Source organism: Argopecten irradians, chromosome 3 (genome assembly GCF_041381155.1).
Source record: "Argopecten irradians isolate NY chromosome 3, Ai_NY, whole genome shotgun sequence".
Lineage (NCBI taxonomy): Eukaryota > Metazoa > Mollusca > Bivalvia > Pectinida > Pectinidae > Argopecten > Argopecten irradians.
Window position 1 is genome coordinate 19693170 of NC_091136.1, and position 26140 is coordinate 19719309.

General features: G+C 35.7%; 2 protein-coding genes across 4 annotated transcripts; one reads left to right on the top strand and one right to left on the bottom strand.

Annotated features, from left to right (window-relative positions):
* Positions 1–8555: 8555 nt before the first annotated feature.
* On the bottom strand, positions 8556–13156 carry LOC138317773 (transcription termination factor 4, mitochondrial-like). Of its 3 annotated transcripts, none has more exons than XM_069259660.1 (2): positions 12880–13156; positions 8556–9826 (listed from the first exon to the last, which is right to left on the bottom strand). In XM_069259660.1, the coding sequence occupies exon 2, from the start codon at positions 9794–9796 to the stop codon at positions 8621–8623; it is 1176 nt and encodes a 391-aa protein (XP_069115761.1). In that variant the 5' UTR covers positions 9797–9826; positions 12880–13156; the 3' UTR covers positions 8556–8620. The 3 variants fall into 3 exon arrangements, with proteins under 3 accessions (XP_069115761.1, XP_069115760.1, XP_069115762.1); XM_069259659.1 differs by lacking the exon at positions 12880–13156 and adding an exon at positions 12497–12600; XM_069259661.1 differs by lacking the exon at positions 12880–13156 and adding an exon at positions 12254–12368.
* Positions 12696–26138, top strand: LOC138317771 (large ribosomal subunit protein mL37-like). The gene is made up of 9 exons (XM_069259657.1): positions 12696–12848; positions 14080–14227; positions 15406–15549; positions 17059–17156; positions 18764–18900; positions 19282–19406; positions 20095–20271; positions 20928–21067; positions 23209–26138. The coding sequence occupies exons 2-9, from the start codon at positions 14107–14109 to the stop codon at positions 23488–23490; spliced, it is 1224 nt and encodes a 407-aa protein (XP_069115758.1). The 5' UTR covers positions 12696–12848; positions 14080–14106; the 3' UTR covers positions 23491–26138.
* The last annotated feature ends 2 nt before the right edge of the window (positions 26139–26140 follow it).

Consider the following 26140-nt stretch of genomic DNA (forward strand, 5'->3'; position numbering starts at 1 on the left):
GTTTAGAACGAAGAAAGATATGCTTTAGCCAATAATGCCAATAAAGATAGCTTCATCAATCTTTTGAGCAGAAAGATGTCTGAAAACGGAATTGCAACTAAAAGGGCAACATCTGACACTGATGTGTTAATTGCACAAACTGCTGTACCTTCGGCACTTTCAACACCAACTGTCTTGCTGGGAGAAGACACCGATCTTCTGGTATTCTAAAAAAAAAAAAAAAAAAAAAAAAAGCAATGATGAATTCTTGAAATCACAATCACGTGTCTTTCTTACAAAAAGTACAAAAGAACAAGTGATTCAATCTGGAGAATATCTAGTTACTGCTTTATACGACGGAGTTATTCATGAAGGTCTAGACCTTCTGAGATATCGGAAATTTTCACACCGCGTTTTAACGAACAAAACTTGTGTCCAAATTCATACGATACCGCCAGCTATCCCAGCTGCCGCTAGTTTCATAGCATGAGAACATACCTTCAAGTGCAATCATGGGCAAATGATGTCAATATGAACCCTTGTGATTGGGGTTGGTCAGTTGGCAATGTACTGTTATTACCTACCAAGACAAATAAAGCCGTGGCTCCTGAATGCTTTCTTCAGGTCATCAGCTCTCATTGCAAAATGAACTGTGACTCAAGACGCTGTAGTTGTAGGAAACACGGACTAGTGTTCTGTTGTCTGTAGTGAATGTAAAGGGAAAAGTTGTTCCAACTCATTCAGACATATGGAAGATGAGGCTTAGTATGATCCATTAACATGAACAATCGTAAGACGTAATAATACTTACAACTACTTTTTTTCTTTATTTCCAATTACTGATGTTTCATGGGTGTTCCATAAAGATATATTAATGTGTTGTTCAGTCAGGACTCTGATCTTCGGCGCCGTTTTTATTATGTCATATTACTCTCGTATCGTGTAAACATTATTTAAATTTCCTGATATTTTCTGAAAGTTGTAGATATTGCAAGAATGATTTCCTCATTGATTCTGACAAACTGTAGGGGTGGTCATATAACATATATTTCATGATATTACTTATTGCTATAGTGTATGTGATACATGTATTACTGATACAAATAACTAGTTTGACATATGACCTTCTAAATTTGACCATTCCCAATATCTCTGTGTTTTCGAATTTGTATATGTATTTAACCTAGCTGCAATATTGTAGCTCAAAAAAGACTTTTAGACAGAAAATGGTGTCGTCTTGAGAGCTACAATTGGTGCCTATTACTGCTAATGGAGCAAAGTAATGATTATGCAAACCATTATCAAAACGTTTGCATGCATTTTATCTTATTTGTTTTATATCGCTTACCTACTAGACAATAAAACTGAACCGTATAAAATACCAAATTCTCAGCTAGACATTATTTTTTACATATACATATCAAGGCCTTTCTGAAGAGAATTTATACCGGAAGTCTTCAAATTATGAATTTGACGTCTTGTAAATGCTTATATATGCATAAATTAATGGGAAACATACAATAAAGTATAGGAAATTATGCCCGAGTGATTTTCGGAGGCAGTGCTCAACTACGATACATAGGGACCAATTCGTACCCGGCCGAAATGTAGGCCGTGTACGTATATTCGTTCTATGTTTTAACCATATACACTATTAATTATGATAATAAATAAAAAGTTTCTTTTGAAATTTGTTTAAGGTTCGGCTTAATTTTGCGTAGGATGTCTAGACTAGTACCTCTTAAAAAATGTGCCCCATGTTACATCCCATTTGTGAAATTAAATAGGGATTGGATTTCGTTTTTATGTTTACCATGCTTGTATGGAGCAATTCCTCTAAGAATATATTCTATGGGGCGCCCCATATTGAATATATTCTTAGAGGAATTGATCCATACAAGCATGGTAAACATAAAAACGAAATCCAATCCCTATATTTACACTCACACGACTTTTTATTTAAATTTTATGCAATAAAATCGTCATTTGAAAGTGACGTAATTATTCAATAAAAGTCGGTCAAAAGTGGGCGAAGTTTACTCAATTGAACAGCGAATGATGACGCTTCACGTAAGGTAGAATTATTCTTCCGCGACGACAAAAAAGTTCATTATTTTAGTGTAAAATAAACATTACAAACAAAGTAAATTTCAGAGATAATTTTATTTAATCAGATCAGAACTTTAAATATATATTCAATTTTGCTAAAAGTTAATATATAGCGTAATAACATAAAGAATTTGTACACGGCCACGTGTGTGAACTCGGAGACCGTTAGGCTATTGTGCAGCGAGGCGAAGCTGATGCACGCTTACACACTTGAGTTTGCCGAAGTTGTCAAAACACCGATTTTCAAGTAGCTCAATGTGTTTGAGATGTCGTCTGACTTGACGATATCACATCCTTGTGAGCCATGTGATTATATAAACTACGCTTAGATCCATATCGCCATCGATAGATGAAACAAATTCATCTGTGTTCGATGGATACAATGAATTTGTGGTGACGCGTAACTGTCAACACGTGAATTATTAGCGGTGCATGTTTTATAATACATGATTAAATTCTCAAAGAACAAAGACAAGAGGATATGTTTATAACTGACCTCTATCAGAGGGTCTCACGCCCGTCCACCTCAAAGGCTCGATCGTAGGATAATAGGCACAGAGGTAATGTTTACATTTCACACCCATCATTTTTAAAGGCCCACTACCTTTCCGAAACGGCTTTTAATTTTTAAAATGGGAATGTAAAACAAGATCGATAATTTTGTAGAGTCTTAAAACTTATTAACTTACCGTTAATACTACATTTATCATCACCTTCTGAACGATTTGATTAAAATAAGTAAAATGTTTATTTTCATAACGCGGGTCGTCTTATGTTTCCCGCCGTCGTCGTTGACTATCACTGCGCCAGACGGCAAAACAGCGAATTGATTCTCCACTGTTTTCATATATTACGCAGGAAATCTTGCATATGTTTGGTGTCGTAACCTTATTTTAGGTCATCGGCATGCATTTTCTGATGTTATTAATGTTTTTTAACCTTATATTTTGCTCCGGAAAGGTAGTGGGCCTTTAACAAAAATGAAAGCACGTCGCCCAGGTCGGGATATTTTTACGTTTCTTTATACAATTGTTAATTCAAAAATTGTTTGAATCATATATAAATATATTTACACTTGCTAGGCTTGGTCACTATACGCTAATACTAGCCGATTTTGTTTACCATAACTGCATGGTAACATTGAACTTTGAACTTGCGTAAGGAAATGTTCTGTGCAACGTAAAAGGACTACTTTTTTTTTAAAGAAACACATGGCTTTGTTTACATTTTGACGAAACATTACGTGTATATTGTTGTTTTTCATAGAATTTTGGAAAAATGTAAACAATATATACATGTTTTATATTTATATATGATTCAAACAATTTTTAAATTAACAATTGTATAAAGAAACGGAAAAATATCCCGACCGGGGCGACGTGCTTTCATTTTTGTTAAAAATGATGGGTGTCAAATGTAAACATTACCTCTGTGCCTATGTTCGTCCTACGATCGAGCCTTTGGGGTGGACGGGTGTGAGACCCTCTGATAGAGGTCAGTTATAAACATATCCTCTTGTCTTTGTTCTTTGAGTATTTAATCATGTGTATTATAAAACATGCACCGCTAATAATCCACGTGTTGACAGTTCCGCGTCACCACAAATACATTGTATCCATCGAACACAAGTGAATTTGTTTCATCTATCGATGGCGATATGGATCTAAGCGTAGATTATATAATCACATGGCTCCCAATGATGTAATACCGTCAAGTCAGACGACATCTCAAACACATTGAGCTACTTGAAAATCGGTGTTTTGACAACTTGGGCAAACTAAAGTGTGTAAGCGTGCGTCAGGTTCGCCTCGCTGCACAATAACGGTCACCGAGTTCACACATGTATGTGGCCGAGTACAAATACTTTATGTTATTACGCTATATATTAACTTTAAGCAAAATTGAATATATATTTAAAAATCTGATCTGATTAAATAAAATTATCTCATAAATTTACTTTGTTTGTTATGTTTATTTAACACTAAAATATTGAACTTTTTTGTCGTCGCGGATGAATAATTCTATCTTACGTGAAGCGTCATCATTCGCTGTTCAATTGAGTAAGCTCCTCCCACTTTTGACCGACTTTTATTGAATAATTACGTCACTTTCAAATGACGATTTTATTGCATAAAATATAAATAAAAAGTCGTGTGAGTGTAAATATAGGGATTGGATTGCGCTTTTATGTTAACCATGCTTGTATGGAGCAATTCCTCTAAGAATATATTCAATATGGGGCGCTAACGCGCCCCATAGAATATATTCCTAGAGGAATTGCTCCATACAAGCATGGTTAACATAAAAGCGCAATCCAATCCCTATATAAAACATGTATATATTGTTTACATTTTTCCAAAATTCTATGAAAAACAACAATATACACGTAATGTTGCGTCAAAATGTAAACAAAGACATGTGTTTCTTTTAAAAATAGTAGTCCTTTACGTTGCACAGAACATTTTCATACGCAAGTTCAAAGTTCAATGTTACCATGCAGTTATGGTAAACAAAATCGGCTAGTATTAGCGTATAGTGACCAAGCCTAGCAAGTGTAAATATACAATTTTGCACAATGAAATACTTCCGATACCCTTCTATTTCACACATTTGTAATGGCCGCCGACTATACATTTGGTTGAGTAAACGGCAACCAATCACCATCGTTTCCGGTTTTATTTTTAAAAAAAACACGTGTAGTTGAGAGATAAACAAAATACTAGCCACTCATACTGTAGCTGTTATGGTGGAATCATGGTCGACATACGCGGCAATTTGTCAAACATTCAAAATAAACACGAACATCGCGGGTACCGCATCATTTTCGCTATATCCACGTTGCATGTTAGCCCACTACAGTTCTACACATGGCTAGCATTTTGTCTAATGTCATTAAAAGTAACCTCTTGTCATGGAATATGTTTTGTTAGATGATGGTTTTTGATGAGCGATGATGAACACAGCATGTCGGCTTCCATTTTTTCCTCTTTCTACCAATCTGGCATAGAAGTCCTCTAATGATTCATGGATTGATAGTGACATGCTGATAAAGTTCTGATTTTCAAGGAGGAGCGCAGGACTACAGGCTGACAACTGTGTGTATTCAGTTTGAAAGAGTTCACTTACTTCCAACCATGACTTGTCATGTAGATTTAAAGAATTGAACCAAGTTCTTGCTGGGCCTTGTAGTAGTAGGTGGAATAGTGGCACTCGTTTATCGGGTGATGATCCATCCCCATGCAAAGAGTACAGTTGAGAATACGACTCAAATTCATGGAGAAACTTTAAACCATTTTCATGCGACAGTCCTGAAAATTTCTTGCATTTAGAAATATCCATTTTGAAAACAGTGGCCTCGCTAGTATTGGACGGACGAGACAAATTTTTCGAAGTCAAATTATCAAACTCATCTCTAAAATAATGTTCATTTAAAAAGGAATCAGGTAGGATATCCTCGTCATCAGAGTATAAAATTGTTGATGATAAATCAGATGTATCCACAGAAGACATGTCAAATAACAGGTGAAGAGTGTCATGAATTCAACGACAGGTGCGCGTTTGTGTAATTTCGCGCCAAAAAGCACATGGTCACATTCATCGTGATATGGCATCAGTTCAATTCACAAGGCAATCAAATGTATTTATAGGCATAGTTCATCAAAAATGTCAATAATGCAGTGAGAGGTACGTTTGCTTACACTGGAACCACGGATTCTCCACCATGTCATGGAATGTGTTTTGTTAGATGATGGTTTTTGATGAGCGATGATGAACACAGCATGTCGGCTTCCATTTTTTATTCACAACTCATTTTTCTCTCCTCCTGAGAGGAGAGTTACATAATATATTGCATAACATAATAATTAAGGTTATCTCCCTTAGACCGATATCTCAGCATCTCCAGCACACCCATATCATATACATATATATAACACTCTGATGAGGAATCTTTATCCTTACCTATAGGGTTTGTCAGTCCGTCTGTCTGTCTGTAACGCTTGGTTTCTGTGCAATAACTGCCACAAACCCTAAGCGATTTCTTTGTTACTTAGTCACATGGTTAAATGTGCCAAGGGCTCTTATGAGTTCGCTTGGCACTTTCATCGGACCCTATATGGCGGAGTTATGGCCCTTTGGTTAATGAAAACGGCATTTTCAGCTGTTTCCGTTCAAATTCTATGAATTACAAGGTTCATCAGTGGACAGACGTGTCAGTTATTCAGGCAGAATGTTTACAATTAGAGTTTAGAGTAAGTGAATTAGAACGAATATACGTACCCGGCCTACTATACCTTTCGGCCGGGTACGAATTGGTCCCTATATGTGTCGTAGTGGAGCAGCGCCTCCGAAAATCACCCGGGCACAATTTTCTATACTTTTTTGTAGGTTTCCGATTAATTTATGCGTATACAAGCAATTACAAAATGTTGTTATCCTAAACAAACATAACTACCATTCTTTATATCTACCGTACCGCTCACAAGACGTCAAATTCATAGTTTGAAGACTTCTGGTATAAATTCTCTTCAGAAAGGCTTTCATATTTATAATTTGATATTTTATACGGTTCAGTTTTATTGTCTAGTAGGTGAGCGATATAAAACAAATAAGATAAAATGCATGCAAACGTTTTAATAATGGTTTGCATAACCATTACTTTGCTCCATTAGCAGTAATAGGCACCAATTGAAGCTCTAAAGACGACATCATTATCTGTCTAAAAGTCTTTTGAGCTACAATATTGCAGCTAGTGAATCGCTTAACTGGTGAAAACAGACTATGACGGAAACTCAACCTTCTGTTTCAGAACTATAACAAATACAGGTATGCACTCAACAAACCAAAAGCTATTGCATTCAAATGAAGTTTCAAACCAGATCAAGCGATTTTTATTTACCTTGAATATCAAAACTGACGCCAAGACTATTTGAAGTTGTAGTTTCAATCAATATGAGATACATTTTGCCTAGATTCAGAGAATTTTTTTTGTCCCTTCAGGCAAGTTGACATATCCCACTGAGAGGTTCCGCGAGGGTTCAGTCGGATCATGTTGGACATTATTAGCCTAGTGTTAAAATTCCCATAGGCCAGTGTACATGTACAAATGTAACATTGAAAATGGACCTCCATTGAAAACTGACCTCGGGTTGAAAAAAGACCCCGAATGCCGTTGAAAATTGAACTTTAAGCGCACTTTTCACACCGATCCGTTGAAAATGGACCCCGTTGAAAAGTGGCCCCATAAGAACGCATTACGTTGGGTTATCATTACATAATCCAACGCTCGACAAACACTTTCCCAATGACTCGTCCCAGTCGACTAGCTCGATCTATCGATCTTTCTTTGGAAAAATATTCAAAAGGCGAATGTCCAAATGCAAGGTCATCATTTTCAATGGCCAAGATTCTTGGTCTTTTGTCATTGATGGTTTCTACGAAATTTCCATGAATTCAGAATATTGTTTTAGATGCAAAAAAGGACAATGATAGACAAATGGTGATTAGAATATATAGGTCACTTTAGATTGTCTCAGGTTACCTTAAAACTACACATCCAATGTGGGAACCTAGACAGACAAACTTCAGCCACATTGTTTTCTGATTTGTTCAAGAGTTGCATGTAGACCAACAGGAATGGTCAACATTCATCTGGGTATAAATTTACACTGTTCAGTGATAATGTAATTATTTTCTATGAAGGTACCTTAGGGTCAGCTGCAGATTGTATTTTGTGTACTCCAATGTTTTAGCTGTTATTTAAGCTGATGTTGAAGTTCACAAACACACTTCGTATAATCAGAAAGTGTAAAAAGTATCATAGGTATCAATGCTTCATTTGGTAGAATTCTATGTTAGGATTTTTTTTTTTACTTTAATATCACTTATTGACCTTTAATCCTCACACTACCAGGAGTCCAGAGACAAATGTTTTGATTAGCATAAATTATGCAGCTACATATGATTGTTTTAAAGTTAACTTCATGAAAAACACTGAGCTTACATTCTATCAGAGAGGCCACAGAACAGCCTTCCTTTGTAAAAGTCTCACCTTTTGTTATCATAATCTATATCTTTACAGGTTTGCCACATTGTTTTCCTCATTACAGTATTTCTAAAGCATAATTTAACTAGGAATAAAGAAAACACTGCCAAAGTCATACTATCCTGTTCATTTTTTCCACAAAATAAATCCAATATGGAGGTTGCAAGGTTTCAAGATCTCAAAATGATATGGTTAATGTAAAATTTCCTGTCGATTTGTCCCAATTCCGATGATTGTGAAGTCATATTTTGATGTACATGTTACTTTTGTGATGTCATAATCACTGTACACTCATGGACAGTAAATTGTACTTTACCAATGTCATTTTGGGATCTCGAAACCCCCTGGACCCATATCATAAGAACCAGAAACAAAATCAATTTAAAGCCAACCAACCACGGTGCAAATAGAAAATCACATCTGGTAGCAGTTGAAATTTATTTGTGCAGTCTCTTACATAAAATATATTCTGTTCTTGCATGGTTTTATTTATCTCTTCCATACATGTGTTTCTTCATCATCAGAATACTCCTTCATATTGTCCTGAATTTCATTACATTCACGTTCAAACAACTCACAAAATGCCATATAGTCAGACATGGTCATGTTGCCATATTTCTTTAAGAAGGCCCTGGTTGAAATATCAATTATATCTTCCAGTATAGGATTAGGGTTGATCTGCCCCTTTTTTAAGACCTTTTTAAAGTAACCTGCACGAACTAAGAAGACATGGCGCTGTCTTATGTAACGGAGACTGTGTCTGAACAGACTACTGTACATCATCTGTCTCTGAGTGATGCCCATCTCATGAAAAACGTAATCAAATTTTTCCTGGATCGTTTCCGGGTCATCAGTAAGAACAGTAGGTGACTTAACAATCAGATCTAACACATCTTTAGACTTAAACAAGAGCTCAAGATCCGAGATGCGCCTCTTTAAGTTTTTCTCAGGTATTTGTAGCACAGCAGGAAAACCTTCAAGAACTAATAAAATGTCTGAGGTTATAAACCCAAGTTCACGTAGATTTTCAATCTTTTCCCGAATCACATCCTTGGGTATGTCTAAAATCTCTGGATACTTTGCTACAAGTCTGCACGTCCTTCTCCCATTCAAACCATTTTTGTATAAAAATTGTGTGATTGGTATGAAATGTTGATGTCTGGATATTTCCTTATTATCGATCAACATTTGATGAATCTGTAATGGGGAAATACGCATACTGTATAAATGTCGAACTAAATAATCCAAAACATCTGCCAAATTTCCCCCAACTACTTCATTTTCCTGTGTTTTTTCCAAGACACTTTCAATGATCTCACAAATCTGTCCCTCGATCTTCTCCATCAAAGCAGCACGTTTATCACCGTCTTTATCATCATTGCCTGAATCAGATGCATCGTTCCATTTCTCCGTCCCACCGTGATTCATGTGAAGAAATCTGCCACAAAGAGATTGTTGAATTTCTGGCCTAACAGTTCCGCGCTTAGACACCATCCTCAACATAGGACTTGTTATGTCTATGTTTGACAAGGAGGTTTTACTGTAAAAGGACAAATTTCTGCAGCAACCATTCCCGCTGACTGTATTTACTCTTCTCCAATAACTCCCAATTACAGAAGTAAACCTCCATTTCGACAGAGGATGGTATGTCCGTAGAGCATTCATCTTCGCCAGTGTTGTTGATCAAATTTCATTCTGTAAACAAAAGACATGTGGTGAAAAACAATTGTTATGGAAGACAAATTAAATTTACCTGTTAAATATAGTAAAGATTTCTACAATTAAGGAGTGGCATGTTTTTAAATAATTTGTCATTGTTTCCGCTTGACACTGATGAAAACCACAAATGCCGCAAAAGATTTTACCTAAAGAATAACCAAATCAAGGTTAAATCATTCTGAAAGTTTGAACTACACAATGTAGGTCTTTTATTTGAAAACTTGCACTCTGGCTACAGAATGCATGGCCAATGAAGCAGCCATAGGAGTTTTCATAATAGTATCACTTTGTGGACTGCTATTTTTAAACTTAGAAATTTTCAGATCAATCACACAACTGGAAATGGAAAAGTTTCTAAATTGTTTTTTTCCCAGGGTAGCAGCTGTGATGGCCATCTTGGATTTCAGACCAGCCCAAAAACTGATGCAGAAATATGTGAGAGCACAGACTTTAGACAGTGAGACCCAGTATGAAGTAATGCCATGTAGGGTGAAAACCTATAACTAACTAAATAACTAGGATTCATTCCAGGCAATACAAGTCTCAGTCCAATCTCAATTTAAAATGTGAACTTGGTTTATGCCAAATTTATGGACAAATAATACCAGACCTATTGGGTAAGATGATCTATCACCGTCCTCTTTTGTGACATTTTTGTGCTTTTAAAAAGAACATTCAATCAAGTGATTATTATACATGATCAGATGATGTTATACATAATACATGTACATATGTATTAAGAGGATAATGGTGTTCAGAAGCACAAGATGCCTAGAATTGATCACAGATCAGGTTAAAATATGCTTCTATGCCTATTTGTAAATACATTTCATTCCTGCAATCAGGGTGTAAGAATTATGCATGCTATCCCCATTAATTGTATGATCGTAAAAGGCGATTAAATTTGGGATCTTATCTTTTCTTTTGTTTCCAAGTGACTTTCTTTTTCCTTTGTATAATGTGTACCTTGATATTGCTTCCCTTTTAGCATAGGTTAGAGTTAAATTTACTGCTAAACGTGGTACATTCCACTCCTGCTTAGTGTTCAGCCTAAAGACAGTGGGTTGCTTGTTGTCAGTATAATGTAAGGATTTATAAATGAGAAGGATGTGTCACTGTCTCTTTAAAATTTACACTAAACACCACGCGAGACGCCTATGAACCGGCAATAAAAAACATTTTTCTCAACAAATACTTGTCTTATCGAGTCAAACGAAACACCAATGTACATTATAGAGTTAATTAAATTACACAACGTTTAGTACTTGCTTTAAGGACAGAAGCTACAGCGTGGTACTTGCCCAAAACCCAGTGTGACTTATCCTTCTCATATACGTCCTTTGTATAATGTGACTGGCTTGGGTGTGCACGCTCTGTGTTTCGGACTGCATGCTTCAATGAGATAACACTATAAATAATCATCTGACAATATTTCTTCTAAAAAGATACATCAAGATGAACATTTTTTATTCTGTCTATTATTTCTAAACCAGAATGGTATAATAAGAGCGCAGCTCTCTGCGCAGCCGAAGGCCGCGTAGAGTGAAGCTCTACTAACCATAACACGTATGTGAGCATATATAGAATCCAATACATTCCAGTACTCCTTGGACTTTGAAATCATGTCCCGCGGGAAAAGTCTTGTGCCTTCATGCAGTCAGTTATGTTTTAATTCTCGTTATCAGCACAAGATTGGAAATTTTCTTTACTAGACGAATTGTGTCATCAGGATATGCTTTAAAATTACTGTAAGTAGATTTAATTTACATGTACTGGTTCAGTATATACTGTGTATGTTCTCAACCGCACGGCACAGTGTCAGCAGTGACGTCACAAAACCTGACACCAAAGATGACGGCACAGATCTGCGCGTATTTTTGATAACATGGCATATTGCCAAGTTTTCTATGCATCTGATAAAACAAGATTGAATTATATTGAACAATTCTATTTGGATTATTTCGAATTCTTTCTAACTATTGAGATTATGTGCATGTCAATGAAATATATTTCATTGTTAATCTTGTAGAAAAATGTAGACAATATGAAGTTATGATGTTATAATCTTTTACATGTAGCTGCGCTCTTCTGAGGCTTTGTCTTAAATTCATATTAGATTTATATACAAAGGGAGATAACTAAGTTGTTGATCTGTAGCGGCATAACCCTTCATTCCAGCATGTTACATGCCCAAAATCGGGTCTCCGAGCCTGTTAGTTATTGACAAGCAGTTGTGTAAAGATTTTAGCCTACTTCTTTCCTGCGACCTTGGATAAAGGTCAAGGTCATTCATTTGAACAAACTTGGTACAATGTAGCTCTTCAGCACGTTACAGGCTCAATATCAGTACCCGGGCCTTTTAGTTATTGACAAAATGTCGTATAGAATGAGAAGTTTACAAACCGCAACGGGAGTCGAAGCATGTTGTTACAGATCTAGATTATCCTAAATCTTTGATCCACAAAGAGTCAGAAATCATGTAAATATGGGACGAAATGTCTCGTCTACGATGAAACCACTTTATAAAAGGGAGATACTTGGGACGAATTGTCCCGTGAATGTTTTCAAACGACGTACTCTATTTTCTACAATATTTTTGGATTATCGGTACGGAACCGATAACAGGCTAGCAATGATTTGAATTACCTTTACAAAGATTTTAGGTAAGTATCAGACGCATCAGGTCAGCATCGACAAGCTCGCACCGCGCACCGGCTAACTCTTTTGGAATGGAGGTACAAATATTGGTCGTTTAGGGAGATATTGATTATTTCAGAATAAATTTATCCCATGGATTATTATTATCATTTACTCTTTTACATTACAAAATTAAAGTGAAAATTAAATGAATTATTTATATTCCTTTTAAGAACAAATGAGCTTGAATGATGCATAACTTTTGTTTTAAGCATGTCGGATAACTAGCTGATCCCCAGTCCGGAAGCATGGGGTCATATTGACAATCGAGCTCGACAAATCGCTCGTCTAGACGCATATTGTAAGTATCTTTTGATCGTTTTTCAACGTACCTTTCATTCAGATGTATCGACGTTAATAGGCTATCTACGAAACGGGAAAAGTAAACGAATATTTTTATACTGGTAGTGTCGAGCAGGCATATAGGCCTTCTGTCATATTGAAATCCAACACGTCCCCGTATTCAGAGGACTATTGTCTTCTGTTCTCTGAATTTCATATGCATTTGTGTAAGGAAGTTAAATTCATATCTACCACAGTTACTTTTCTTCGTTTTACTCCGTCAGCACTGGATTTAATCATTTGTTTTCACTCCGGACGTCTGACGGAGTGAAAAGAAGGGAAATAACTCTAATAGATCAGAAAAGGTAGGCCAGAAACATGGTACATTGTCTACAAACAGAACCTGGCAAAATGGCATTTTCATTGAATTTTGTATGATACATTCGTAAACAAAAATGTTAATTTTTGTCTAATGACACTGTCATTTCAGTAAAACACACACAAGGATTTATAAGTGAGAATGATTTGTCACTCAGGGTTTTGGACGAATATATGTCACGAGCGCTTTTGTGTTTCTGCACTGACCGTGATGTTGGGGTTCCTTTGATATCCGCCGGTTCAACTTTTGATGTAGCTTGCGGGTGCTAGGCTTACCGTCTTACTTTCTGAAGTGGGCTGTCATTTCATGAGCTATCATATTATTTTAATGAAAATTTAAGACTTTTCTTCTAAATCTTTCGTTCTTAAACCAAGGACTAGCTATGGTGAAATTTAATAAGCCTTACATGAGTGTTTCTTTTGACACAATAAGACAAGTACATGGTATTTGTTGAGATCGCTACTGATGCAGAAAAATGGTTTTTATTTCTGGTTCATAGGCGTCTCGCATGATGTATAAGTGTAAAGAGACTGTGACAAATCCTTCTCACTTATAAATCCTTGACATAAATATTAATACTGTCTCACTGTCTGAGTCAGTACGCTGCACAGAAGTAATTCAGAGGCAAGTTGATGTATTTTAGAGTGAACTTGAATACTTGATAATCATACATGTACATACAATCATGTAATAGTTGTATAAATTGTATGAGAGTCAGCATTATAAAATGTTGTAAAACCTTCAGCAGGTCTCATTTTGTGCTATTTCCTCTGTAAAAGAATTCCTAATTTTATATTTCATATTTTGACTATCTGTTTGTGATTTTAAGGCACAGACAAACAGTTAGTTTATTCTACATTCATTTTTTCAGACAAGGTATATATATACGTAATCCAAGATGAAGTTAACACCACCACTTTTGAAGCAAATTGCCAGACCTTTTAAAAAAGTATGGGCTAGAAAGTACCCAAGTAAACCTTTTAATGTGGCTGATATACCCGAAGGATTGGTGAAAAAAGGTAAGACGAAGTTTGAATGTTAAAACAACATTATATATATATACACTTCTCTCATACCTACACGTGTAATACTGGCTGGTCTAGGGCAATACACCCATGTCGCCTGAGGCTGTATTGCATGGCTACCCATGCAATAAAGCCTCATGACGTCACAGCGTCAACAATATTACGATTTTTTCGGTACAGTTTCAACATTTTTTTCAGAACTTAAGCTGGATTTACTTTAAAAGATACATACAATAGAAATATCACGCAATTTTCATGTATGCAGTATTGCTTGCAGTCGCGTTTTTTTCGAAATGATTTCAAAATGGCGGAACAAATTGTAGTAGTAAAATTGCAATAAAACGTTGAGGTATGAGAGAAAAATACTCTTTCATATGTGGATATAAACAGAAGGATAGGGATATTCTACCCACGGGATCACAAAATGTTCTAAAACCCTCGGCAAGCCTGGGGTTTTACAACATTTTGTGACCATCGGGTAGAATATCCCTATATCCTTCATATTCATATGAAAGAGTCTTACAGTATATAAGATTGGTGCACATGTCTTTCAAATGTAAGCAATTTATTCAAACATTATCCTAAGTTTATAGCTTAGCATTTTATTTAAAGGATTAATGGATATATTTTATGCATTTTCTATAATCTTATAAATATATCATGCCTAGAAATGAAACTGTATTGACATACAGGATCATACCTGAAAAAGAGGTTTACACTTGGAATTTGAAGGTTAAATATTGAAGAATATTCTAATGTACTTAAAATTACATGAAAGCTATTAACCCTTTCTTCAAAATGCCCATCCTCAAAAACAAATATTATACTTATAAAACATACTGTAAAGTTGCAAATTGATGTCAGCATAATATATATTGATGGGTTGTTGGGATGAATCTGTTAAATTTAGGTAATTAATAATACAAAAGACAAATGATTAGTTTGTTGTCAGAATGTCAAATTAAGTTAATAATTAAAAAATCTCTGTACATGCCTGTGATGAGTCCGGTTTTTTTCTCCTGAAATACCATAACTAAAACATAGTTCAGAGATGAACAGTTTTGAATAACATTTTGAGCAACAATATTAGAAATAGAAAAGCTAATATTTCTGTTTTAATGTATAAAGTAAACTGTATTTAATATATACAAATATATCCACATTAATTACAGGTATAGGAATCACAGACCCGTTCAGGACTGAGAGAATTGTCACACAGCAGCTGGAACCAGAAGTATCTGATAATACAGAGCAGAGGCCAGGGTATAATGTAGAGCCCGTGTGGGAATTCACAGATAATAATCGCTTTATTGAAGGTAATTCTCTATTACAGAAACTATTGTCTTCTGGTCATGGTGTGAAAAGCTTCACTAAGCATGCACGGTACATTTTGTGTTTAAGTTGTTCTCAGGGCAGGTTGTGAGAAAATTTAATTGTTCTCAGAAGAGATGGGGAGGAGATTCAACTGTTCTTAGGCAATTGGGAAGGGGGATTCAATTGTTCTTATGGCAGGTGGGAAGGAGATTCAATTGTTCTTAGGACATGTGGGAAGGGGATTCAATTGTTCTTTGGACAGTTGGGAAGGGGATTCAATTGTTCTTAGGACAGGTGGGAAGGAGATTCAATTGTTCTTAGGACAGGTGGGTAGGAGATTCAATTGTTCTTAGGACAGGTGGGAAGGAGTTTCAATTGTTCTTAGGACAGGTGGGGTGGGGATTCAATTGTTCTTAGGACAGGTGGGAAGGAGATTCAATTGTTCTTAGGACAGGTGGGAAGGAGATTCAATTGTTCTTAGGATAGGTGGGAAGGAGATTCAATTGTTCTTATGGCAGGTGGAGAGAGGATTCAGTTGTTCTCAGGACAGATGGGGAGGGTATTAATTGTTCTCAGGACAGGTTTGGAGGGTATTAATTCTTCTTAGGACAGGTTTGGAAGGTATTCAATTGTTCTCAGGACAGGTGGGGTAATGAGCGATAGATAGTGCTACGTACACCTGTTACCGAGGAGGATTTCATAAAGGCTTGTGGGTATACATCTATTTATTAAATATGTTACATTTTTTACATGCGAAATATCTCCCAGCAAGGCTTATACTGTGAAATCATTAATTTTCGTGGGGGTTTAATTTTCGTGGATTTCGTTTTTTGACCAAAATCAACGAATTTACATCCCCACGAAAATATATATACCAATGTCATGTAACTTTATGCGCTCAAACATTGTAGGATGATTATTACCTCACTAAATAAGGTCTATTTCAGGGACAAGCATGACAAGTTCAAGGTTGGAAAATATTGTTCAAACAAAGATAGTGTTCAGAATTTCATAGACACATATACATGTACTAACAAATAATTGATTGAGTATATCATGACTCTATCAATGTGACACGATAATTGTATGTTGGACACATCTGTAAAAACACTGGCTGAGTACCGATTCTAGATTGTGATTGTAACTGTGTTGTGTTGTAGAGCTTAGTTCCGCTTGAGAGATAAAACTATACAGGTGACAGTGTCGACTGTGTATTTTAACAGTAATGTGTAAGGTCTTCTCCACGAATTTAAGTGCCATCGAAATTGTGAAATTTTAGAATCCACGAAAATTGAGCCCAACGAAAATAAATGATTTCACAGTAGGTGCATGTTGTACTGGAAATTAAGGTTTAAGAAAGTATTTAGCAAGCACTTAATGTCTAACAGACATGTTTCTAGTTTGATTGATATTTTAAACAAAAAGTATATCAGTCCATAATTTTGTTAATAATCATGAATTATAATTACAGGTTTCTTTTCAATGGTACCATGTCTTTTAATTTATTTCAGGATTAAAACAAGCACAGAATCTTACCAAGTGTGTAATCTACAGTGGAATGCCAGATGGTGTATTTAGTCTTATAGATAAAGTTCAACATCCTCAACAGGTGAGGCCAAGGTCAATTATCAAGGTCAATTATCAAGGCAAAATCATATTTGGAAAATCAATAAGGTCAAGTTCATGGTGTGCTGATAAGGAAATTATGACTTATTTTAAGATTGAAGCAGAGTAAATTGGAATTGGTAACTTTAGGTAACAGTTGCCATCTTTACCTAATTTTAACATTATGTAATAGAAGGAGAAAAATACATGGCCAGACCAAGGTTCCAGGATTCAAAGCAGTGACATGCTGAACACTTGCTGGATGCTTTAGCAATACAGTTGCTTCGAGATCCCAATGGGATCTCTTATTGAACTGCTTGGTTGCCTGTGATCAACCCAAGTCAGAATTGCTACACTCTTACCTCCCAGAGAGGAGAGTCTAAATTCCTGTACTCTGTAAACCTCTCCGTTTTATTTTTGCCGACATATTTGTGCACATGATAGGTTAACTTAAGCACTAGAGTAACCACTCTCTGACCCCCTGACCAACACCCCATTGGCCCTAATTTGCAGCCTTGGGGTATTTCCACCTTGGCTTCAGCCTTGTGGTGTTACGATAACTCATGTTTGTGTATTACGTAAACTGAAGTCAAGCAGCCGATCAGCTGGCTAGAAAACAATCAGCTGGCCTTTCAATAAATTTTAGCACTACAGCTAGTGAGCATTACAACAAAACAAATACTGTTTACAACAGATTACTGTAAATGATTTACTCACATTTTTAATCTTAAATAGGCCTATCTATATCTGATAGATGTCACAAGCTTTGCTATCGTAATGGCCACCATTTTGGGTAATTGTAATAGTCGGTCCGGATTTGTATAAATTTCAGGATTTTCTAGTACTATAACAATTATCAGTATTTTCTTAATTTAGTGCTTGTAAATTAAGATTATTATTTAAGTTCATTATCCATTATTGTGAAAGATATATGGAAAAGCCCAGTGTGATATTTTAAACAATAAAATCGCTCCAGAACTGGGTGTATATGTATATACGTAAAGGGATGTGACTACTTTTGCAAAACCATGCATTTATGTCGGTAAAATTCAATATGAATGCAGATTATTTCAGCTACACTCCAACTAATGCTGTATTCCAAAAAGAAAAGAAAGCAAATGCAATGTGAAAAATGATACCTAAATGAAGCAAAATTGTTACAGAACATCAAATTATGTGTTGGTGTTTATTTTGCAAAGAATTTCATCATAAAAAGGCCGATATAGAATTTATTTATATATGTCGCACATAAACCTCCCTTATTTGAGACCAAAATCCCTTAAAATGGTTATCAATCTCCCTTACCACCCCTAGAAAAATATAGCATGTATGGTAATGTGAAAATGTAACATTAATGTGCAAACTATCCTCTGCAACGGATCAAGCTTATGTCAAACTTAAGCCTCTGGAGTTTTATGTTGATGGACTTTGGCAAAAACGTATACAATATCATGGGAAGTGATTTCTTTTTTGTTCAGAAAACTAGTTTGAGCTGACCTACAAGAAGCTGTATAAACTTTACAGCTAGTTGCAGACCTGCATATACCTGTAGTTAAAAGTTAGGCAGTGATCCTTGGACCGTTAAGATCTTAATTCAAGTGATTGTTTCAGAATGAGCTCCTGAAGAGGTTGATCCTACAGAGCCAGGTTTGGGACCCGGCTAAGGAAAAACTGCCTAAAAGGATTGACAAGTCATGTATTAAGTGGAAGTTCAACCGAGAATATGGCATCCCTACCAACAGGAGTATGTAAGTATTCTACTTCTAGTCTTATTTATAATTATCTTCCATCTGGATTAGGTTCATATCAACTATATACCCAATCTGGTAACAGGTAATTGCTTAAGTATACCTTTATCTGCCTACAGGAGTATAACACTATATACCCTTTACCTCTTTTGGAATCAAAATTTCCAAGTTAGTCCATTATTTAATGCTTTAAAGGTACATACAATAAGTGTACACTTTAAGATGGTTTTCGAGTGTTGTTGTATAGCCATTGTAAACAAAGGACACATTGTTCCCCTTTGTTTACGTGCTGTAGACAGTAATTTTTGGTTAAATGAAATCTTCATTCCTGGATATATATGTAGACAAAGTGATGAGAGTCTGAATTTTCTTATTTTGTAGCCGGATACTTAATACTAACCTCATACGTTTGGCCAGCAGTATAATCCATTTACATTACCCAGCGTCTGTAACAGACACACAGCTTCATATACAGCCAGCATTGGACGCTCACTACACTTACATGGGTAGGTATACAGCCAGCCTTGGACACTCACTACACTTACATGGGTAGGTATACAGCCGGCCTTGGACACTCGCTACACTTAAATGGGTAGGTATACAGCCGGCCTTGGACACTCACTACACTTACATGGATAGGTATACAGCCGGCCTTGGACACTCACTACAGTTACATTGGTAGGTATACAGCTGGCCTTGGACACTCGCTACACTTACATGGGTAGGTATACAGCCGGCCTTGGACACTCACTACACTTACATGGGTAGGTAGACAGCTGGCCTCGGACACTCACTACACTTACATGGGTAGGTATACATCCAGCCTTGGGCGCTCACTACACTTACATGGGTAGGTATACAGCCGGCCTTGGACACTCGCTACACTTACATGGGTAGGTATACAGCCAGGTATACTCATAAACTCAGACTTTAAAACCTTAAACATGACAAGCCATACAAACCGGCTTGTTCTAGCTGAACATTGTGTTCCATTTTAGTGGAACATTGGGATCATACCAGAATAACTAGAATGTTCTGCTAAATGGAATACACTGTGTATAATGAAATGACTTTGGTATTTATGGGCTGTGGTGTACAGATAGTGTTCTTGTCTTCAAGCCATACCACGATGAAGACCTTTGCAGGATGAAAATAGGATTATTAACTCCATGCATCTTTCTTGTTTACTTATAGGTGAGCAGATCAATATAAAGACCACTCCGAACTTCTTGCTTACGGGTAACCATGCCCTGCCTCCGTTTTCTGATAAAGTTGATAACACAGCTGATGAGGTCTTACCTGACATGTTTCCGGTCTTGCCAACAATAGATCTCAACTCTACCCACCATTACAGCTTAACCAACAGCATAGGTAAGTAGTAACTTCATGTGACATAGGATCTAGTTACAAAAAACACCAATGAAATATGAAATTTATTGTACCAAATTCGGTAATTTTGTATATCGAATGCCTATGGATGATTGGAATAGCAAATCATTTAACTCGGCATTCACCCCTGAAATGTCGTAATAGACTCGTGTAGTCTTTGATTAAGAAGAATCTAAATGATTTTTTAGGGGTGAAGCTATATATTAAAAAACTAAGTAAGCAATGTGAACAGGTATTATGGTAATGTGATTATAACCAGCACAACCGGGTGAATTTCAGTGAAACTTTGTAGCATTTTTAGTCACCATGTGTATATATAAATGTGCATGCAGGTTTGCTGTTGTCAAACATCTGGTTGCCATGGTAACCAGGTCACTATGTGTACATAAATTTTGTTAAAAAACATTAGACCGGACAACTCCTGAACTACTGGGTCAGTTTTAATGGAATTGGCAGCAATGTTTTAGACCATTTAATTTTGTAGATGTGCATGCAGGATTTCTTTTGCCAAAGTTTTGGTTGCCCTGGTAACCACGTCATTGTATACAGGTATTTTTTTTAAATAATCATTATCTCGTATTTTTTTGATAGCCAATGGCTCACAGTTCTAAATTTTAAATTTTTTCTGTTTATTTCAGGCTTCAAGAACAACACAGCTTTTCATCCTCACACATTAATAACAGGAAACTGTGATCTCTGGAGAGATGAACAACGACAGGCCAGGTCCATGATGTTTTGTCTGGGTTACACAATAGCACAGGCACAGCTTAAGTATGGGGTAAGTTATTAAAACAGGGTTACATGATGTTTTCTGTGTAGAAATGTATGGGTAGATTATCAAAACAGTTACATGATGTTTTCTGTGTAGAAACGTATAGTGTAGGTTATCAAAACAGGGTTACATAATGGTTTTTTGTATAGAAACGTATAGGGTAGGTTATCAAAACAGGGTTACATAATGTTTTTTGTATAGAAACATATAGAGTAGGTTATCAAATCAGGGTTACATGATGTTTTGTTTGTAGAAACGTATAGCGTAGGTTATAAAAATGGGGTTACATGATGTTTTGTGTCTAGAAATGTATAGGGTTGGTTATCAAAACAGGGTTACATGATTTTTTGTGTCTAGAAATGTATAGGGTTGGTTATCAAAACAGGGTTACATGATGTTTGTGTCTAGAAACATATAGGGTAGGTTATAAAAACAGGGTTACATGATGTTTTCTGTCTAGAAACGTATAGGGTAGGTTATCAAAATAGGGTTACATAATGTTTTTTGTATAGAAACGTATAGAGTAGGTTATCAAAACAGGGTTACATGATGTTTTGTTTGTAGAAACGTATAGAGTAGGTTATAAAAACAGGGTTACATGATGTTTTGTTTGTAAAAACATATAGGGAAGGTTATCAAAACAGGGTTACATATTGTTTAGTGTGTAGAAACTTATAGGGTAGGTTATCAAAATAGGGTTACATAATGTTTTTTGTATAGAAACGTATAGAGTAGGTTATCAAGACAGGGTTACATGATGTTTTGTTTGTAAAAACGTATAGGGTAGGTTATAAAAACGGGGTTACATGATGTTTTAAGTCTAGAAACGTATAGAGTAGGTTATAAAAACAGGGTTACATGATGTTTTGTTTGTTTAAGGATTAACTTGAATAGATTTTTTATGTTATGGAGATATAACACAAAAATCTGAGTGTACTCTAAATAAACTGCGAAGCGGTTTATGATGAGAGTACACACAAGATTTTTGTGTTATATCTCCATAACATAAAAAATATATTCAAATTAATCCTTATAATTCAATTTACTAAAGATAATCTCTTCAATATTCAAAATTCATTATGGGACTCTTTTGTCTATGAAATCATTACACCGTCATCTCAGCCAATCAGAAGCAACGTTATAAACGGCGACGCCATTTTTTCCTTTATGGGCTGATAAAGTAAATTTTTAAGCCAATGAAAATGCTCGAAACAAGCAAAATTGAATTATAAAAACATATAGGGAAGGTTATCAAAACAGGGTTACATATTGTTTAGTGTGTAGAAACTTATAGGGTTGGTTATCAAAACAGGGTTACATGATGTTTTGTGTCTAGAAACGTATAGGGTAGGTTATAAAAACAGGGTTACATGATGTTTTGTTTGTAAAAACATATAGGGAAGGTTATCAAAACAGGGTTACATATTGTTTAGTGTGTAGAAACTTATAGGGTTGGTTATCAAAACAGGGTTACATGATGTTTTGTGTCTAGAAACGTATAGGGTAGGTTATCAAAACAGGGTTACATGATGTTTTGTTTGTAAAAACATATAGGGAAGGTTACCAAAACAGGGTTACATATGGTTTAGTGTGTAGAAACTTATAGGGTTGGTTATCAAAACAGGGTTACATGATGTTTTGTGTCTAGAAACGTATAGGGTTGGTTATCAAAACAGGGTTACATGATGTTTTGTGTCTAGAAACGTATAGGGTAGGTTATAAAAACAGGGTTACATGATGTTTTCTGTCTAGAAACGTATAGGGTAGGTTATCAAAATAGGGTTACATAATGTTTTTTGTATAGAAATGTATAGAGTAGGTTATCAAAACAGGGTTACATATTGTTTAGTGTGTAGAAACGTATAGGGTAGGTTATCAAAACAGGGTTACATGATTTTTTTGTGTCTTGTATAGGGTAGGTTATCAAAACAGGGTTACATGATGTTTAGTGTGTAGAAACTTATAGGGTTGGTTATCAAAACAGGGTTACATGATGTTTTGTTTGTAGAAACGTATAGGGTAGGTTATAAAAACAGGGTTACATGATGTTTTATGTGTAGATCAGTACACCTATATGCTACATTCTCTATGTTTTGTGTGAATTAAAACAAGACTGATTAATAGTGGTTTTATTCTTTACTACACAGGAGGATGTACAGATACTACCCAAGCCTATATGTATACAAAGTGTCAGTGTTGGAGAAACTGGCCTCAATTTTGTGTTTTTCCAACTAAATACTTTGGACTTCTCTTCCAAAGACGGAGTTAAAAATCAAGCCTGGTTGGATACAGGAAACAGCCTGTACAATAAGATTCTGTCACAACCCTGGAAAGGCAAGGAGTTTACCAAACATCAATACACAGACTTTGTGGGTACTCCATTCAGTAAGCTGTTGGCTGTGATGCAGTATGGTCTACAGACATCATAGTGTGTGTGTGTGTGTCATCAGAGGGAGCTATAGAATAAATAATAAACAAAAGCTGTCTTATATCTTATTCTTTACAAGTCATGGATACAGTTGAATCTATGATGAAGTTGGAAGGACTAAGCTAGAATTTGAACCAATTAAGACAAAAGTGAACAGGTCTGTCCTTACCAATCAAACACTTGGTATTTTAAGGATGTGTCAGAGTTAGGAGGTGTGCATGCTCGATACTCCAGGGCTTCCGATCACTTACGATCTCTACACCCCTGGACTATCTCATAGTGAAATTGAAGGCAGCTCAGCTGAAAATATTTGACCAATCACAGACCAGCAAAGATTTCCTTTGAAGACTACAGAGAGAGCGACGCCCAACTTCAAAGCCACATAGTCAACCACAGTGTACCGTTATACGGCTCTTTTGATGTACATCAAAGGACTAAATTATCTGTTCTGTTCTGTTCTGTTCTGTTGCCTCCAGTTTTACGATGAGATAGTCCAGGGGTGTAGAGATCGTAAGTGATCGGAACCTCTGGAGTATCGAGGATTGGAGGTGTGGGAAATCTAGAGAACCTGGAGAAAACCCCCAAGCTTTTGTTAGTACTTACAACCAAAAATTTGAGAGCTAATGGAAGAATCAGTTTACATGGTGCTCACCTGATACAGGATTGAGAGACAAAGATCTGTTTTGTCTACAAGTCCAACTCCAGTGACCAATTTAATAACACTGCATTTTATCTTTTTGTTTGTTTAAAAAAATGCATTTTCAATCTGTCCATTTCTTCAAGTGTATGTATTAAAGATATTGTTACACAAACAATGAAGATGTTACTTTCAGCTTTGATATATGACTTTCATTTCGAAGACAATCCTACACTTCTACACGTTTGTGTACTTGTAATACCTGGTCATTTGACTGATGAAAGTTACAGTGCACATTCTAGAAATGCCACATATAAAATTTTCACTAGTTCTTTACATAACTCTCTGCTTGTAATCACAAGGCTCAGAGATCAAAGGTAAACTTGACCATAACTCTTCTGGAAGTGAAAGATGTTCTTAAAACAGTTAAATACCTTTATGCTTACTTAAAAGTGATTTAAGAAAATAAGTTGATGTAAACAAATTTGGCAGACTACAGACTTGTTTTGACAGAGAGCAGTAATAATAGTTGGTAGGATTCTACTTTCAATTTCAAGACTTCCTTGACAAAATGATGTTAACATGTTATGACATCAGCCTAGTTCTCTCCTTACACAGATTGTACAATCAGGGGAGGTAACTGAAAGATATACTTATTACTGTAATTCTTTAAAAGTAACAATTTTTATACATATTTTGTGTTTCCAAAAATAATAGGGATATGATGCTAAATATACTAATGGTACCATATTGGCTGTGATTAGTGCCCAGCTGGGCATTTTAAAATTATTATCAAGGGAACCGAATTGTAAGTTCTGGATGAAAAAACTTTTAACAAAAGTCAGCCATTTTTTAACTCTTTTCATACTCATGCCACATTAATCTTTTACAGTAAATATGCATAAGCCTTCTTTCTTTTGAGATGCATTATTACTTCAATTCATGTAATATGGGATACAATGCCAAAATCATGTATCACACATTTGTAAAACATTGTTATATCCATGAGACGAGACATTTCTATAACTTTAACTACTTCTCTAGAAGATAGAAGAGGGGATACATACTACAGAAGTGGTTCTTCTTTTATTTCGATATTATTGAAACCATATGGACCAAGTAACTTATGTTATGTACTGTTTCTGAATTATTGTCATTTGCGATATATATTGTTAGATTGCGGTCACTCTTCTCAGTCATCCAGGAATTTTTATCATTATCTCTTACAGGAAAGGTTCAGAAGACCTTCCCAAAGAAGACAGGCGTGTTAATAAATTCATAGAATTCAGATTCCAGAATAAGAATGTTTAATAGTACCAATCTCTGGTATTGGATCTACATCAAGCTGGAGTGATGGACTTTCAAAATGACCTTGACCTTCCTTTAGGTTAATACTCATGGTTACCAAAAGGCTCTGGAGTGAAGAGTTGCCAAGGTAGCGGGCTCATGTGTACAAATAAAGATACAGTAAGAGGATTGAACCAATATTTGATCACAAGCATGTTGGTGTGATTTCAAGGCCACGTGGGTCAAATCTGTTCAAATAAGATATACATGTATCATAACTCAAATGACTGTTAAAGATGCTCCACCGCTGACTGATGTTTTTTTTTTTCACTATCAAAAACAGGAGCAGACAATTTAGAACATGTATTTTTCTTCAGTTACAAAAGTTACTTACTTTACACCATTGAAAAGTTTGAGCTTCTAAGTTTACTTCAAGATAAAAATATGAAAAATAATTAATTCCATCCCGAAAAAATTCCGTGGCACTATATGGAATTAAGTACAGATTGCACATGCACCAAAGGCAAATTATTTTACACTAATATTGTTTGTGTTAATTAGACATATATATACACGATTAAACATCAATTATTGTTCAAATGATGAATATCATTTATGCTCTATCGGCGGTTGAGCATCTGTAAAGTCCGTATAAGCATGTTGCTCTTAGATTTATGTTTCGGATGTTACCAGTCCCAGACCTAAATAAAAAACAGTACAACTGACA

Bases quoted from the DNA above. Each gene is read 5' to 3' on its own strand.
- LOC138317773 (XM_069259660.1), bottom strand. From the start codon at position 9,796: ATGAATGCTCTACGGACATACCATCCTCTGTCGAAATGGAGGTTTACT.
- LOC138317771 (XM_069259657.1), top strand. From the start codon at position 14,107: ATGAAGTTAACACCACCACTTTTGAAGCAAATTGCCAGACCTTTTAAA. The intron at 15,550-17,058 runs GTAATTCTCTAT...AATTTATTTCAG, and splicing joins TAATAATCGCTTTATTGAAG to GATTAAAACAAGCACAGAAT. The intron at 18,901-19,281 runs GTAAGTATTCTA...CTTATTTTGTAG, and splicing joins ATCCCTACCAACAGGAGTAT to CCGGATACTTAATACTAACC.